Source organism: Stegodyphus dumicola, chromosome 4 (genome assembly GCF_044657685.1).
Source record: "Stegodyphus dumicola isolate Sdum_Otavi_A_Nest chromosome 4, ASM4465768v1".
NCBI classification, from domain to species: Eukaryota; Metazoa; Arthropoda; class Arachnida; order Araneae; family Eresidae; genus Stegodyphus; species Stegodyphus dumicola.
This window is the reverse complement of record NC_140771.1, coordinates 135,521,113-135,539,231: the sequence shown is the minus strand read 5'-3', so window position 1 is coordinate 135,539,231 and position 18,119 is coordinate 135,521,113. Positions and strand designations below refer to the sequence as shown.

Genomic DNA, 18,119 nt, shown 5'->3' with positions numbered 1-18,119 from the left:
AGCGTTAGAAAGAAAAATTTACCCGCTGCCATAAATTCATTGTATTTTCTGGAGAATAAACATTTGACATACGTCAGGGGGCTTCTATTTCTTAAAAGTCTCGACCTCCATCCAAGGATTTGTTTCACAAGGAAAGAGAAGCATGCATTCAGAAGTTAAAATAGATTTTTAATACAATTTTATCTTAAAAAAATAAAATTTTCGAGATCAGATTTCTGCGAAAATTGTTGCTCAGTTACATTAAAGAAGTGCCGGAGCCTTCTTATTTAAGGCTCTGGTGCGCTCCGACTAGAATTAGGATTCGTCCCTAAAACTAAGAAGCACCGGCGCAATTTAAGCTCTGTGTATAGTAAAGCCACTATGCCCGACTTAATGCAAACAAAAGCAGCGTCCCTAGTGGCGCAGTTTGGCAGGTAGGAATTGCAAATCGAAAACGAAAAGAGATAGAGCAAAATTTCCAGTTAGAAAACTTTAGAGCATGAGGAACAACATTTCTTAAATAGTAAAGAAATACTAAGCTAATGTAAGTTTGACACACAGCAGTGAAAACAGCTTTCACTTTAATGATATGTAATATCTTCGCTGATAGATCGCTGATAGATCTTCTGCTTGCCAGTTGCACTCGCAGAGCAAGTGATTTGCACTTGCTCCGCGATTGCAACTGCAAGCAGAAGATCCATGAATCGCATCCTGGCGAGAGACAGTTGATTTATCACGTTCTCTCTTCTCGAAAGTCTTTACAATGCCTTTTGAAATGAAAGTGGGGTAGTCGATATTTCCATCTGGATTTGGTAGATTGATTCTCGTGCCCCTTTGTAGTCGCTTTTTAAAAAGGGGAAAATGTAAGGAATTTTTCCATTCTTCTATCCATGATCGCATAGTGAAAGAGGTTATACATCTAGTTAGCAACTGGAAGATTGACGGTTGTAATGCAGGTGACGGCAGACTTGAATTTTTCGGTACTTACGTACTAACGCAACCACCTTGGAGCAATTTGGTGATTTTTTACAGATTAAAAGAGAAAAGTTATTTATCGGGTACAAGCTGGTGGTTTCGAAAATGTTTTAGAAAGATTCTCAAACTATCGATATTTACTGTAAGTCGGCAGACATTATCAGCATATGAGAAGGAAACCTACTTTAGCAATTAAAACATAAATTATAATTATTAAATGAGTATTACGTGATATATTAAAAATTAAAACACTTACCTACACTTCATCAAATTTTTATGTTATTTTTTTACGCTGTTCCAAGCTTTCGATTCACCAAGCTTCACCATACCTTTATGTAATTTTCTTACGCTTCTCCTTAAGTTCACAGTGACCTGTTTTCGCTTAAAAAATATCAGAGAATTGCAGATATATAGTATTGCGCAGATAGCGGCAATACCGGTTTCTACCAAACGTATCTATCTAGACATTTTGCTACAAAATTCCCTATTTCTGTAGAAATTTTACAACAGTTTCTTCCACTGTTGGCAAATTCCACAAGCGGATATTTTGAAATTAAGTTGATAGCAAAAAATATCACGATTTGTTTATAAAAACCGTTGCAAAAAAACAATAAAAAAGAAGGCATACGAAAATGGCAATGTTGTTAGACAGAATGAATGTTGTTATCAGCATGATTGCCTGAAGAATGATTATGCGCACTGTTGTCAGAGTTTGGCACATTCTGAAAATTTGGTGATTTCTATTAAGGTTGTTGCGATAACACACAAGTATCGAATTTTCATGTTTCCTGCGTCAAAGAATCGTAATGGTCCCTACAACTAATCTGATCTTTAAATGACAGATTTTTTTTTCTCCATGTTTAAACAACAGCGGTTTCTTTAAATTTCAAGACAATGAGAAATTGGTATAAAAGAGGTTGAAAATTCCAGACTACGTGAGGACATTTCATGTTCACATTATTACAACATTTTAATATATTAAAAAATTCTATGTACAAGTGCATATTTTATAGTTATAATTAAGAAAATGTCCTGATTACCTATAATTATGATAACTGTTTTGAAATTTAAAAATAGGAAATATTGTATATTTCTAAAACTGAAACTTTTGCTTGAAATGTAAAATGTATTCCGTACTATTAATCTGAAAGCATATTGCATTTTTGTTGCAACAATAAAAGATACGTGACATTATTCTTTTACACAACTACTGGGAGATGCTTATTTACTTTTTTTTTTTTTTTTTGTAGACGAACCAACAGTGTAAGCCAAATTTACGCTTGAGAGTTGCTATTATTTTTATGCTGGGAAATCTTTTGTTCATTCATCTTCTACAGGTCACTATTTCTGAAAGTTCATCCATGGTAAGTGAATTTTAGTTTCGTTGTTTCAGTGTATGTAAACTTGTGTTAATGTTAAGACAATAAACACTCTTTTTATAACAAAAATTTTTCCGACATTATTGGAACAATCTATGTTAAGCAATAGTGAAAGTATCCATTCATGATCTTGACTACTGCGTAGAAGAGCAGAAATATCCAAAACTGCTTTCCACATACTGTCTTGTATAATTTTACCTGAACAAAAATATAGAATATAGTCATTATACTTAGCAGAAATACAGTCGTAATATACTGTTAACGGGACAATAAATGAGTTCATATGCCAGCCGCATCCACTTCTGCAACAAAGTAATTCTCAAGCTCTCGAATGATTCTCGAAGGTGATTGACAAATTATGATTGTCTTCCCAATTTCACTCAGTCATGTTCAGTCGGGTTTATTGATCTATAACTGAATATATGACTTGGTCAATCCATCTTCATTTTGAAGAAATTCGTCTACTTTTGAACCCTGCATAGAGTTCAAAAGAAGTGCGTTTTGATCCATGGAACTGAGGGTAAACTGCGCCCTTGAAAAGTTGCACATGAGGCTAATATCTTCCCTCTGTACTTTTGAGCAATCATGAAGCTTCTGTGAAACAAATAGAGTGCCACGTGGTCATCCCGTATGATATCTGCAAAGTCATAATGGTCTATTTCTCTATGTAGGAACCCACTAGTTGCCTAGTGGTAAAATCGCTGAACACTAGCAGATTGGGGTTCGATTCCCGGCGAACGGGCTGGCTGCAAGGGCGTTTTCATAATTTCCCCCATGTGTAACGTGTATACCAGCATGTTTCCCTTAGTTCTCCACAAAAGCATCCCTGCCCTTAAGAAGATAGCCCTATAATGTTTTACTGTAATTAAACAAATAAAAACGTGATGTTGAAATAATAAATTTTAAAACAACTTCGTTTCGGATGAAAATACGTTGGGAATCAATGTCTAAGCTAAATTTAGATTCGTCATTGAAGAGTATTTTCACCGACTGATGTTTGATCCACAGCTGATCTTCTGTACATCATTCCAGACGCATTTTCTTGTATGCATGTGATAGTGGAATGTAAACGGTGGGTCTTCTATCAAAAATTCCCATCCCATATTTATCTGCAAGAGACCTATGGCGCCTGACTGAAAGTGCCAGATGCTGATATTCACTGGATATCGTGGATTTTTTTGCTCAGGCTTTCTGACTATGAATCTGATGCCTTGAAACCGTTTTAACAAACCTCAGACGACAACAGGCGAGCTCTCTTTTAGCTTGCACATGAGATTACCTTGGCTTCAAACCGCGAACCATACCGTAGCTGATTCTGTTTTCTAAACATAAGTGCATACTCATTCTACTCACTGCTTATGATATTTAACAAAATTTTAAAACAAATGCTATGGTAACCGCCGATGTATAGGAACGAAGTAAAAACGGAATAATAAACAACCTTTCTTTTGTAGTACCTACTGCTGGTGGTGTTGGTGTATTTAATTATGGCAAAGCACACTAGGGCTATCTGCCTAAGGGGAGGGATGCCTTTCGTGGAGGACTTTCTAAGGGAAACTGGCTCGTATACACGTTACACATGAGGAAAACCACGAAAACGCCCATGCAGCCAGCCCGTTCGCGGGATTCGAACCTCGGACCGAACTACCAGTGTTCAGCGACTTTACCGCTCGGCCGCTGGTGGGCACCTACTGCTGTCAGAGCGCCATTTACGTATACAAATCCGATTACGCATTCGCACCAGAACTAAAGCATTATTATTTGACAATATATTTTTCAGTTTTGATTCAGTACTTTTTCAGAATATATATATATATATTCTGAAAAAATGTGTATAGCCTTTACTAATATTTTCTTCAGAGCTTTGTTTTGTTATTTCTTTCCGTAAAATGCTCCTGGGAATAAAAATGGTGGAAATATTTGATTTTCATATTTGAAAGACCGTTCTCCTTACTTCTAAACACAAATGCATCTGAATTACCGAATATCAACAGGATGAGTGTAAAAGTTTAGCCTTCTAGTTTAACTAATGGCGCTTTTACGTTAGGCGCTTTTACATAGCGGCTTTTTATGTGATGCTGAGACTATGTACCAAGACGACAGTTTATCGCCTAGCAACTAAATCAAACACAGGAACATAGTTAGCCTTGGTTTATTTTACTAGATTACGGCAAAGCACTCGAGAGCTATCTGCCTTAAGGGAGGGATGCCTTCGTGGAGGACTTTTTAAGGGAAACTGGCTCATATACACGTTACACATGGGGAAAACCACAAAAACACCCATGCAGCCAGCCCGTTCGCGGGATTCGAACCTCGGACCGAACTACCAGTGTTCAGCGACGTTACCGCTCGGCCGCTGGTGGGCCCCATAGTTAGCCTTGAATTTGGCGGAACACCCATTGTTAAAACGGATTTTCAAAACAGGCTAATTTTTCCTAATAGAATATCTGATATAAATTCAAACCTTTGCAAAAACATAAATATTTAATTGTAATTAAAATTAATTGACTAAATTTAGTTTAAATTAAATTAAATCTACTTAAAATTTTTAAATTTTACGTTTTAGTGCATTGTAATATGTAAAATTAATCAAAATCAATTTTTATATAATTGTTTCCATTATATATATCTGTATTTCTACATTTTAATTTCAATTTTTTTTCAAGTTTAATCTTACGTTCTGTGAAAAAATGTACTGAATCATTTACTTTATTCAAATTTGGGATTTTTTTCATTTGGGTGTGATTATTATTTTTCACTACTGGATTGCTTCTTCGTCCTCTGACTAAGTTTTAAATTTGTGTTCTCGGTTTATTTATTACTATTTTTATTTTGAATTTTTGTTTTTCTACTTTTTTTTCAATTTTAAATTCAATAACAAATATCTAATTAAATTCATTTGCTTGATCTGACATTGCAAGTTTTACGCTGCGTCGAGTAGGACTTCAATTTTTCAGATGAACTGTTATAATTAAATATTTAAGAATAATTCATCAGCTGATTTTTGGATGCAGAAACGCAGTGGTTTTCAAGTCGAAGGGGGACTGCAGTTGAGTCTGATGTATCCTCCTCTTAATAACGTTATATTAGATTTGGTTGAATTCTTCTTCTTTTGTATTTTTTCTGGTTTTGGTATACATCTTCAGGTTTTTATGATTTTTAGGTTTCATTTTGACATTCCTTTCATTCTTATTTTGTATATTTATAGGATATTTGGAAAATTATTGGTATTAAATTTCACTTTGGGTCTTTGTGTAAAATAGGTATATATATGTGGGATGGCATCGTTCATTATAATCGGATGACGCGACAAGCTGTGAAAATAAATCTTTTACTTTTCCGATGATAGAAGTCAGACGATTAAGACAGACGAAGTCAGATGATAGAAGATTCCGCCATTAAGACGATGACGCGATTCAAAGATGTTTACTTATAAAATACGATTCCTTTTCTTCATTTATAAATAATCTCATCTATTTCCTTCTACGTATGTAATTACTTTGTAGTTCGTAGCAACTATTCATGTTTCATTAAATATTCAAGTTTTACGTAAATCGGACTAGTTTATTAGCCCTTAGACAGCCACCATCGAAAGTAAGTTTACGAACATCATATTCCTAGACAGTAAGTACCGATTCTACATATATATATATATATATATAGAGAGAGAGAGATTTAAAGATTACTTAAAGATTAAATTAAAGTTAAAAGTAAATTGGAGTCAAAGCAAAGTTATTCCTCAACAATATTATTATTAGCAATGTTGTATAAGAGGTTTAACACAAAATCCAAACATATCAAAATTAAAATAAGAATTCGTAGCAGTACAAATTCTAAAAATAAAAATGAAAATGCAAAAGGGAAAAAATACAAGACAATAAAATTATAAAAATAATAATTAATCTCCTTTTACTGAAACTCCTATTCAGAATTCCTCAGGGGAAAATGAATTAAAGCTTCACAAAAGTCGATCAATATGTTTCGAAAATGTGTTTCGTTCTCCTGGTTCATTTGAGATCAAAAGCCGAAAAAAGAATCTATTACATTTTCGTTTAAGACACTAAAATTCATAAAACCGAAAACCCGAATCTCAAATCTACCAGGATTTTCCGTATATGCCTTCGAAAAACTTGGTAAAACGAATAAAAACATAACATTGACTACCCCAAAAAACTTTACATTATGTAAAATATCCATTAAATATTCAAGTTTTACATAAATCGGACTAGATTACTCAAGTTTTACATAAATCGGACTAGATTACAAAAATCAAATTGGTCTAAAATCATGATATGAAAATCCGAAATTCAAATGCAAATAAATATAAAGAGTAAAACAAATGTAATTCAAACCAAATTGCCATTTAAACAACACTAAAAAAAATTAGGAAGTTTCCCATTATGGTAAACTAAACTTTTAATGCCAAGAAAACGAAAAACTTTTCACAAAGAATCTTTAAAGAATAAAATCAAATCTGAGCTTTATTAGCTAAAAATTGGAAACCAATCGGAAACAAAAATGGAAGAATATGTAAACTTATTTAGGACGACCTTCTAAACGAAAACATACTTAATTCTTCCGCCGACCAAACTATGTTCTTTGCAGAATTCAAAGCCGTTCTGCAGGTGCAAAAAATTGTTGTTCTTAGAAAAAGAATGCAATAGGGTACAAAGTGTTAACTTTGTGTGCACTTTGCGGTCTGTAAAAATTAAAACCTTCGAGTGGGGTGATCGTCGACTCCAAAAAAGCGGCGTAAGAAATTTGTAAAAGATGCTGTTTTCTGTAAAATCTTAAAACGCAAAAGCAGTACTGGCTCAAAGTTGAGGAAAAGGAAAAATATATGTTATTAAAAGAAAAGTGTATGCTATAAAAGTCTTCGCGTAATTGGGGTATAATACGTCTTAGAAACTATATAAACAAAATTAAGAAATTTAGAACCAGTTCCACACAAAGACCAAAAGAAGTGAAATCCAATATATATGTATGTAAGAAAAATAAAGAATATGTCAAAGATTAATTAGCAACGTAAATTTCCTTTCTCAAATTTAAAAATAGTACCTCTGTTTGCTCTGCGTCATTTCCAGAAAAATCTAATTCTGATGATATAAATGGAACTGAAAGTCAAAATTTAACCACTCACAGTTTAGCTGTACTTTGTGCACCTATTTTGCATAAATAGTTAATAATTGCGTAGTTTCCCTCTCTTTCGTCTCTTCGCCTGCGTGTTGACAGCTTGTCGCTCAGTCTCTGCTAGCTATTCGTCATTATACAAAATTTAATTGCATATCTAAAATTATGGGGCGTGTTTAGAAGCTCTAGTCTTCTACAGTTATGCATTAAGAAATTCGTCATTCAAGAATAAATGATGTTTAACTATCAAGCTGGTCGTGCTTCTACAAATTCCATGCGATCATCCACTACGCCGTCGCCGTAATGTCCAGTCATCCACGCAGCAGTTTTCCAGCCATGAATAACCAAAGTGAATTGTTTTCATCTCGTATATAAACGAAAAGCAAGAAATTTAGAACAAATTTTACACAAAGACTCAACAGAATGTTCGCATTCTGAAGGCTACTTTTAAGCCTTGCGCATGTAAATACATTTTATGATTTCACCAGCGTGTAATTTTTATCTGCGCTAAGAATATACAGAACTTAAATGTTTAATTAAAAACATTGAGGGAATTCCAAGTAAATTTGAAAGGCTATTTTCGGTTGCTTCAGCGCATAAAAAAAACCTAGTATTTCCTTTTAGGAGCATGACACAAAATTGCTGTTATAAAACGCAAAGGAGATCTGATTATTATTTTTTGAAATAATAGAATGATCAACTAAAATTACATTATTATTATGCATTACTTTTATTTTATCTATTTTTTTATTACATAAAGCTGAGTTTGTATTATCATACTAGTCTGGAAAGAGCTTTCTTCTGTGAATGGAAGAAAATTAAGACGATTTCCTTCAAGTTTTGATTTTTCAATTACGACCTTCTTTAAATATTTTAATAATGTACAACATAAATGCAAGAAGTAACAGTTTGTAAATCAGTAGAATTAGATTGAGAGCTGAAATATTTTCTTCTGATTCTTTTGCCAAAATTCAAAATCTATTTCTGATTTCAAAAATGTAATTTTTATTCATCAAACGTTTTTAAAATTGCTGTATTTTTCAGCATAATTATGCAACGTAGGGAACAGGGGTGCCCGGACGCGCTCCCCACCGACTATACACCTAAAGTGTAGCGCAGCTTAAATGGTATTCAAACTAAAACTTTAATACAATGAAGAATCGATTTCATGAACAAGTACTGAACACTTAAAATAAGAACTAAAATCATAAATGGGAATGAAAATAGAAAAATCATTAACGTTTTCGACTAAATAAATAATTTTTAATTTCGTAAATTTGCTTTGAAATCATTTTGCTGCCAGTACATACATTCTTTTAAAATAAAAAAAAAATTCACTTGCTTCTTAGATTCCATTCTTTTATTATTAAAAATAAATCATTATGCAGAGTTTGAATATTCATTATTTCTTCGATATCATATTTTTTTTTTTTTTTTTTTTCCTGACGAATTTCAGACATATATTTAAGACTTCACTAACCTAACGCCAGGTTAATGACACCTAACCTCACGGCAGGACTTTCACTAACCTAACGATCATGGTTGAAACTTTTTCGTTTCTCTTCTCTTAACCCTCCTCATATGCAGAAATAAATCTTTTGAATATCACGTCTTGTTTAACTTTCCCAGAGTTAACTCATTTTTCTAATTTTCAATTGATGCAAGAATTCTGTTTTTTGAAAGTGTTACTAATAGATCATTCGAATGAAGATGTTCAAGTACTTTAATTAACTCAGAATATAAGAGTTGTTTAAAAAGTAGTGGCAACTCTCTATAATTCTGAAAAGACTTCATTACCCAAACTTTTACAATATAATTGCTTCAGTGTCTACCACCTTCTGATAAATTACTGGAAGTTATACTCCATCAATACTTTCACTTCGGCTGATGTCCTGCAGTGAGCTCCCTGTAGCACGGATAACTTCCTCTCTTCCATTGTAATTGATCCTTCATAGTGGTTCTTTTATTTTAGATGTAGGACCATAATCACACGAACTCATATCAGGTGAGTATGGGTGCACTAGTATCTCCTACTGTTACTGTCATAGGCGACGGTCGCGAATTTGATTATGCCACTGCCCACTGCTTTCAAAGATGCTGGAATTATTTGCATTTGAGAAAGCGATGCCACTTTTTAGTAACAAATCTCATCCTTCTCCATAATAACGAACGGTGTAACAATGCGAGTGATAAGAGGTACTGCAATACCTGGCATGCTAAATTGCTATGAGACTTTGATCTCCTTGCGAAAAGTGGAAGAATCATTGCGACATAATCACAGAAGACAGAATCTTGTGCTGAAGTCATGAAGTTAGGTCTATTGAGATATCAACAGAAGGGGGTGTACTGTTGGAACACGACACCTTTTAGTAAGATGGCAAGTGGAGTTAGATATAGCAGGCGATTATATTAAGAAACTGTAGATGTTTATACCTTTGGTAATAAAGTCCTTTTAAATTTATCCATGCGCAGCCATTACTTTTTCCACCTTGTTGTTAAACCCTATGTTCTCATTCTTCAATATATTTTTGCTTCATAGTATTTGAATTATGACAAATATTTTGTATTTATTTGTGTGTTACTTATTTCTAAACATTAGCAGCCGTTACAATTGCGTATTTTTTAAGGAATTAAATGAAGATTTCGGATTAAATGATATTTTACTATGGATTTCAAAAAAAACTTTTCATGCATATAATTTTAAATAATAAACTAAAATCATTAAATATTTTGATTAAAATTGATTAGTAGTTGTTACCATTGAATAGCAACGAATTAACGGCTAGCTTTTACAATTTACTTCACACTTAGAATTTTGTTTGTTTGTTTATTTAGATGTGGATCATCTTCACAGGTTTCGCTTTGGGGATGAATATTTACGGTTGCATAGTGCTCTTCCAAATAGCAGCATCAGAATCAGCTCCACCCCATCTCAGCGGATCTGCAAACGCTATCGTCTCTTTGTTTGGGAATGGTAAGACCAAAGACTGAGTCTGAAAAAATTCCACTATAGATATGGCGTACATTTCAGCATTTCCCATTTCAGGTTTTCTGGAGGTGGCAGCAAAAATCATGTGATTGCAAATTTTTGTTTTCTTCTGCAAATATTTGGAGTGAAAACATCAGAAATCGTACCATTTCAGTGTTTCACTGTGTTTGCCCCCTTCATTATAAATCGCTGCTGAGGAAACATCTGAGATCGGGATGGGTGGGTGGAGAGGCAAATAAACAAAGAGGTTGGAAGGATTGATAACATGTGCTTTATTGTGTATTATTATTCCATACATAACATAACATGAAGCTAGGCCAGACCCTCTGTAGTATCACTGGTGATAGAGGTATAGCTGAGCCTAGCTAATGTCAAGATAAATGACACCATTAAAATGAGAAATAAATAAATAAAAAATTGGTCTTTTTTTAGCCCAAAGAGCGTTAGCTCAGAAAGGCTTTTAGTCTCGAACGGGATTTTGCGTTGAATCACCGTAAAAGGCCGAAACACTTTTCAAATTGTTGCCACCAAATATTAACTCCCTGTATTATTTTAAAAGAAGTCAAATAAAGGAGAATGTGCATGAATGTAGATATGTTTCTTGCATTGTGAAAAAAACGACGGTACCTAGAGTCATCAAATTCCGAATAACATAGTCCTCCACCCAAACACGGGCAGTTGGAAGCCCGAATTAGGAATTTCGAATTTTTTTTATTGTCTATTTCTTATTTTGTAAAATTTTAAAGAATTTTTGATTAAAAAACTGAACAAATTCAAAGCGAGCAGTGGCAGCACTGTAGGGAATAAAACATCTTTATTTGCAACGCGCGAGACTATCTGTAGGATTTCTAAAGATATGTTATTTTTAAATATTTTAGCCTAATATGGCGTTAGCCCAAATGTTCTAGAAACTTGTATGTGTCTGTAAATGGGAAAAAAAAAGACCCATTTGGGCATGATAATAAAATCTGGAAGCTTTCAAACATTTTTTTAAAGAGTTATAGAAACTTAATTACTTTTTTTACAATGATAAATATTGTTTCTTTAATGTACAGTGCCTTTGTAGCTTTTCTTAAAAAAAGAGTAATTGGAGAGGTTCTTTTTAAATTTTACATAACAAGCATCAATCGAATCATCTACAAAATAATGACTTGAGAAAAAATAAAATTAGGGATCTTAATAAAGAGATCAATAAAATATTTTAATAAAACATTTGCTGAAATCTCGTGTAGTAACTATTGCATCAACCAAAGTAAGCCATATTCTGGCAACAAAATGTAAGCTATTTTCTGACTAGAAATTTATAAAAGGAACTTTCTTGGAAATATCAGATTATTTTTTTAACGATTTTAAGAGTAAGATTAAACTTATTATTGCAACTGAAAATCTACAATTATCAAACGTGATGCGGAGGATTTAGAAAATGAGTCAAAATATAAGCGAACAATGGTATAACGATATTAATAGATGCTATTTTTTCCTTCAGTTTGATGAATTGACAGACATAAGTGATCCAGCGCAACAGCGTCTTTCTTTTTATTAGGATGGCTTTTAAAAATTATGTATCTAAGGAAGAATTTTTGGGTATGTCTGCTTTGAAAGAAAAGACTTAAGATGTAGATATATTGACAAAGTATACAAGGATTATAGAGTCTGTTATCTGACAGTGACTTATTACTATGTCTTTGAAATTACGACAGACATAAGGGAAGGGTGTAAAACTCTGTTATTTATCTCAGATAAAAGATTAACAGAAGACATAGTTCGTACTTATAGAACCAGCCAGCATTTATGGCTTAGATCAAAACAAAAGAGAATTTATGGCTTAACTCAAAACGTAAGAGAATTTAAGTTAGACTAAGTTAATTGTAAGTTAGCCAAAAAGCTACACAGAGAAAATAAGCACAAGTTGACTCAAAAACCGAAAGTCGGCGTGGCAAGTTAAATGGAGAGAATAATGCAACGGCGCAGATAACCAACTCTTAAGAGAATCAAGTAGCAAACGTGGCCTTCAGCAAGCGGAACACGCTCTGATTCTATCATCTAAAATCTTCCTTTAAATGCTCTCTCTTTCTACCTCATTTGAATACGCGTAAACTAGAAATTTGCATTCTGGCCGGAAAATGGTAAGCGAGAAAGACGTAAAGGTAAAACCATTTTAACAATGCTGAAATACAAATAATGATCAATGATCAACAATGTTTTAAAAATGCTGTTGAAGATCTGGCTTTTACACGACTGGTAATTCTTTCTTTTTATAATGTGAATGCAGCTTAGTAATTATGTTTTCTACTATAATACCAACACACATACCTCCAGCGTAATGTTAGTTTTAAAGAAAAAGAATATAATATTTAAGAAGCTGATAACGCTCAGATTTTTTTTGTCTTCCGGTTATAAAATGGCAGCTCAACGCTGGACCCGGGTGATTTATTCGATTGAGAATAACCAATGTTTAAGACTTCAAGAACGAAAATTCTACATCCATTTCTGATTCTCAGAAAAGAAATGCAGAAACGTTTAATTAAATTAAAGTGTTTTAAACGTCCTCTTTACTAAATCATTGAAGTGACTAAGGTAAACATCTAAATAGACTCAACTAAACGTACTCAACTAAATCGCTTACTGGAGGAATTGAAGAGTTGCTTCGAACAAGGGAGAGATCCAACACCATATAGTGAATATCGCATTAATACTGGGAACAGTGTATCAGTTGTAGAACCTCCTTATAGAATGAAAAAGATAACTGCTGAAAAAGAATTCTCTTCTGGTTAGTAATATAACTGAAGAATGCGAATCTCCTTATGCCAATCCTGTTATATTGATACCTAGCATAAGAATTTGCTTCGACTACCGCAAAATAAATTCCACTACTATTGCAGACACTTATTCTTTACCACGCTTGGACCATCTTCTCAGAGAAGCTAAGTCCTTGGCCCACTGGTCAAACGAAGAAGTGATGCTTAAAAAAAAAAAAAAAAAAAAAAAAAAAAAAATCATCTTGATTCTACTCAGCAAAATGATTTATTTCCATTCAGTGAAGTTTGAAGAGAATTGCCTTCATTCTGTGCAGCTCTGAGCGAATCCTCCTGATTCAATGAAGTTTTGAACAATGATCCTGATTTCATGCAGTTGGATGAATCATCCTGATTCAGTGAAGTTTGAATGGAATGACCCTGATTATATGCAATTTTAGACGAATGACCCTGATTCTATGCAGTTTTAGACGAATCACCTTGATTCAGCGGAGTTTTGAAGAATCATCCTGATTCTGTGCAGTTAAGTTTATCATTCCGATTCAGTGAAAGTTGAATGGAATCACCCTGATTCTCTACGGTTTTAAAGGAATCATCCCGATTCAGAGAAGTTTTCAAGAATCGTCAAGGTTCCACGCTGTTTTAATAGAGTCTTCGCGATTCTGAGCAGTTTCGCGGAGAGTTAAGAATAACGGTTGATATTACGCACGATCTAAGAGCGCTGATCGTCAACGACAAAAGGCTTCCTACAAAGCAGGTGACAGAGTATGAGTAACGCTACATCCTATTAGCAGATCACAAAATAAAAAAAATCGAAAATTCATGCCTAAACGTGAAGGACCTTATTTAGCGATCACCAATCGCTCACCCACTACGCATGGCATTGCCCACGCAGCTGAGCGAGATGAAGTCCTTGGGATCTACCACAGCTCAGCCTTACGAATTTATGAACTACCTGTTTCAATAGACACTGTGACTGTAACACTTTTCCGAAGAAGAGGCACACCAAAGAAAGCTATTGTTGGCTCTATGCCTAGACGTTGTACTGGTTAGAATGAGGAACCTATAACTCAACGGCTTTCAAGTGCATGGTCACAGAAAAACAAAGTTCAAAAAATGGTAAAGGCAATAGTAAGAATAAGTAAAAGAAAACGATTTTAGAATAAAAAATAGAATAACACTAACTGGAATAATATATAAGGATAAACAACGTTTTAGCGATGTTGAAATATATATATGGATAAACAACGTTTTAAAAAAGATTTTGAACAGGACACACAGTGAATGATAAGTGTCAATTATAGAACAGGAGTCCAGTGGATATTTTATCTCTGTATTTAGGATTTTACACAATTAGTAGTTCTTTCTTTTTGCTATGTGAATAATAAAATGTGAATGCAGCTTAGCAGTAAAGTTTTCGATTGTAATACCAACGCACATAACTTCAGTGTAATGTTAGTTTTAAAGGAGAAGAATAAAATATTTAAGAAGCTAACAAAGCTTACATTTATGGCGCCTTAGTTATATAATTAGAATGTAGAAAAATACCAGAAATTTTTTAAAAAAAGCGATTGATGATTTTGAGACCAGATTTCATAATTTTGAAAAAGTTATTGTGCAACATGTGTATGTTTCTTTCAAACGGATTTAAATGCCCCAAAATCACACATATTTCACACATATTGCCCAAAATCTTTCTGACACATTTAATATTGAAAACATACGTTAGAAAATGAAATTATTACTTTACAAATTGGATCAACACTACAGAATTACGATTTTTGGAAATATTTAAAATGAGAAATGCATCCCAATATAGCCAAATCTAGAGAATATATTTACTCTTGTTATGGACCTACAAACTTATGTAAATCAGACTTTCCATTTAAAATTCAGGAAGAATAAAAAATCGTTTCCTACTTAATGATTCTCATGCTTAAAATTCATTATTATTATCTTTGTCTGGATGCATGCTTAATTTCGGATAGCTGGTTGGAGATAAGCGGACGCAGATTTCCCATTAGTGAAAATGTATTAAAATAAAACTTAACCTCTATTTGTCTACGGCTACTTTTCAGTTAAATATTATTCATAAAATATGATGTTGGTTCAATATTCTTTCTCCATTTTCACTTATTAATGCACAAGAAGAAGAAGAAGAAGTAACAAGGTCATTGATTTCCACCACTTAAATCTCCAAACAACTCAGTTTATACATTATGATCACCTCTACGCTTTCCACTAAGATCCACAAAATTCGCTATCTTCCACTTCTGAGTGATAAAACTGTACTACATATATTATTTAAACTCTTGCATTTAGTGTTATTTTAGGTGTTAAGCATTTTGCTAGGATTTGATAAGCGCTTTTATACAGGCATGGGAACGATGGAAAATGTTTCCCATATGAATTAATGGTAAATGTTTCTTCTTTTTACATGGCTTCAGTTTATGATAAATATTTCACAAGAACTCTGTACTTTCATATCATGAGAGTGAAATTGTAATTATCATTTTCTGATGTTCTGGAAATTTTTAAATAACTGTTGATGAAATTTATGTATAGCCATCATCGAGAATTTGAAATAAGTTAAAATTAGGCAATAAAACATAGTAAAATATCGTTGACTTTGAGTGAATCTCTATTGATTATAAAGAGTATCGGAGATCGGGCGAATATTATTGACAAGTGAGAAAATGAACTGAAAGCTGAACTTATGGAGAATCCGAGCAACTTTGAAATTGTAAAATTTGTTCTTCGATTCCTAAAAATCCTATCTGTGATTTTAATTCTTTGAGAAATTACAATATTTCTTATCAGTGTGGGTTTATATCTGCCAAATTAAAATGGTCTTAAAATTACGTAACAAATAACACTAATCCTATTTTCGAAAGCTAGAAATAAACAATTTTCTATAACTAATGACAGGTAATTATTTAACTGCAGTTTTGGCTTTTGCGGATATTATCAACAAAGCTTCTTCAGTAGGCGACTCAGATTTCTTTAAAGCTTTTCAGATTCACAAAAATGTACCCTATTGAAGTTAATGAGATTAATTCCAAACTAGTTCTTCCTAACACTGAAAACTCTTACCTTTTCAAGTTTTATTACTCTTTTCTTCAACAGATGACTCTATGTTAATTTTCTTCAAAACCTGATCTTTTCTAAGGTTGTTTTTTTATCATCTAACTTTAAGTTTCACATTAGAGTGTTTCCATTCTAACTATACTTGAAATAAGATTTTAAATTTTGTTATTATATATTTTTCCTCAAAATAAATGTGAATAACGTGTTTAATTTTACCGACATGAAAATTTTTGTTATCATTTTCAGTTGGAGCGATAATATCAGGTTACCCCTTCAGTTTCATAGCAGAGTATTACGGATGGTCCAGCCTTTTCTTTGCTTTAGAAATTGCAGTGGCATTCATTATACCTATTATGCTCTGGAACAGGAATCTTAAATCAAAATATAGTATTGTGAAGAAAAATGTATAATTTTATTTATTAATAAATTATTCTTTTAGAGAAGTTGCTAACTTTTTCTTGTTTGTGCTATTCCAAAGCTTTTTTGGAAGATTTGTAATAATTAATTCTAAATTTTACATAGTCTTCACAAAATGTTGTATGTAAATATATTAAAATTCATAAAATACATTTCTTAAAAATTAACATGAATGAAATTATTTTAAAAATAACGGAAGAAAAAATAAGTTTATTAAATGACTCTAATATCATTGCCTTTATTATCCAGTTATTTTAGGGATAATTATAAGGATTATTAAACTGGATTCTATTTAATTATTGCTTGTTATTTTAAGGAGCTTTCTTAAAATTTCCTTCATATCTTTCTTTTTCTGAAATTTTTATTCTAGATCTACATGTGAAAGAAAGGATCTAAATTCAGACAGATAACTAGAAGATTGATACTTGCCGGGAGACTGAGAGATATAATGAGAAGTGCGGAGATTCTAGATTTTACCCGAAGGCTGGTATCTCTTAATATGTGTAAGGAGCATGGAACAATATGGATTAGCGATGGACAAAATCGCACTTTTATGCGATCAGATTAGAACTTTTCATTCACTGAACAGAATCAGTTCTTTTTTATAACTCACTGTTCACTAAAGATAAGCTTGAGAAAAAAGATCGGGATCGAAGAGTAAATCAAGAGCTATTAGGCAGGATGAAGAGCGAAAAGAATCGGACGAGCAATGGGATCCGAAACGGTTAGCGAGGAATGCGATCGGAAGAATCGAATCAAACAAACACTAATTCCCTGAAATGATTTCTTTCAGTTGTGGTTTTAATATATCCTAAAACCTCCTTTCTTCACAGAACTAACAATAAAGTTCTAGAATAAAAATTTTTTTTTGAAAAAGCCGGAAATAGATAAAAATTAAACTCGCGTTTATCACGGGACGATAAATATTTTTTTCTGTCGTGAAATGGGCTCACCAGCGGCCGAGCGGTAAAAGTTACCGAACACTGATAGTTCGGTTCCCGCGAATGGGCTGACTGCATGAGCGTTTTTGTGGTTTTGTCATGTGTATACGAGTCAGTCTTAGAAAGTCCTCTATAAGAAGTCATCAATCCCCTTAGGCAGATAGCCCTCGCGACTTTGCCGTAAATGTCATGAAACTAAACCATGAAACTATCGTGAAATAGGAATCGGACATTCTTGGCATGCTTCCAACAACAGCTCGCGGTAGGTGAACTCAAGAGTTCCTGCTCTTTTTTCTGCCAGTCAAGCATTCGCTCTTTAAACAAATAGCACATCTCTAATACACACACACGGTAGTCAGAAACGTTACCAGTAAATAATAAAGAAACAACGTTAGTGATTATGTAGGAGGAATTAAAGTTTAGTGGCACACTTCCAAAATGAGCTCTCAATAAGCTGTAAAAGAAT

General features: G+C 33.2%; 1 protein-coding gene across 3 annotated transcripts in view; it reads left to right on the top strand.

The window, feature by feature from the left end:
* LOC118186910 (glucose-6-phosphate exchanger SLC37A4-like) overlaps positions 1-16,738 on the top strand; it is a 61,435-nt gene extending 44,697 nt beyond the window's left edge. For all 3 annotated transcript variants that reach the window (XM_085815505.1, XM_085815504.1, XM_085815503.1), the window contains 3 exons: positions 2,205-2,318; positions 10,299-10,437; positions 16,542-16,738. In XM_085815505.1, the coding sequence (XP_085671631.1) occupies positions 2,205-2,318; positions 10,299-10,437; positions 16,542-16,705 (417 nt within the window). In that variant the 3' untranslated portion in view covers positions 16,706-16,738. The remainder of the gene's footprint in view (positions 1-2,204; positions 2,319-10,298; positions 10,438-16,541) is intronic.
* Positions 16,739-18,119: the final 1,381 nt, after the last annotated feature.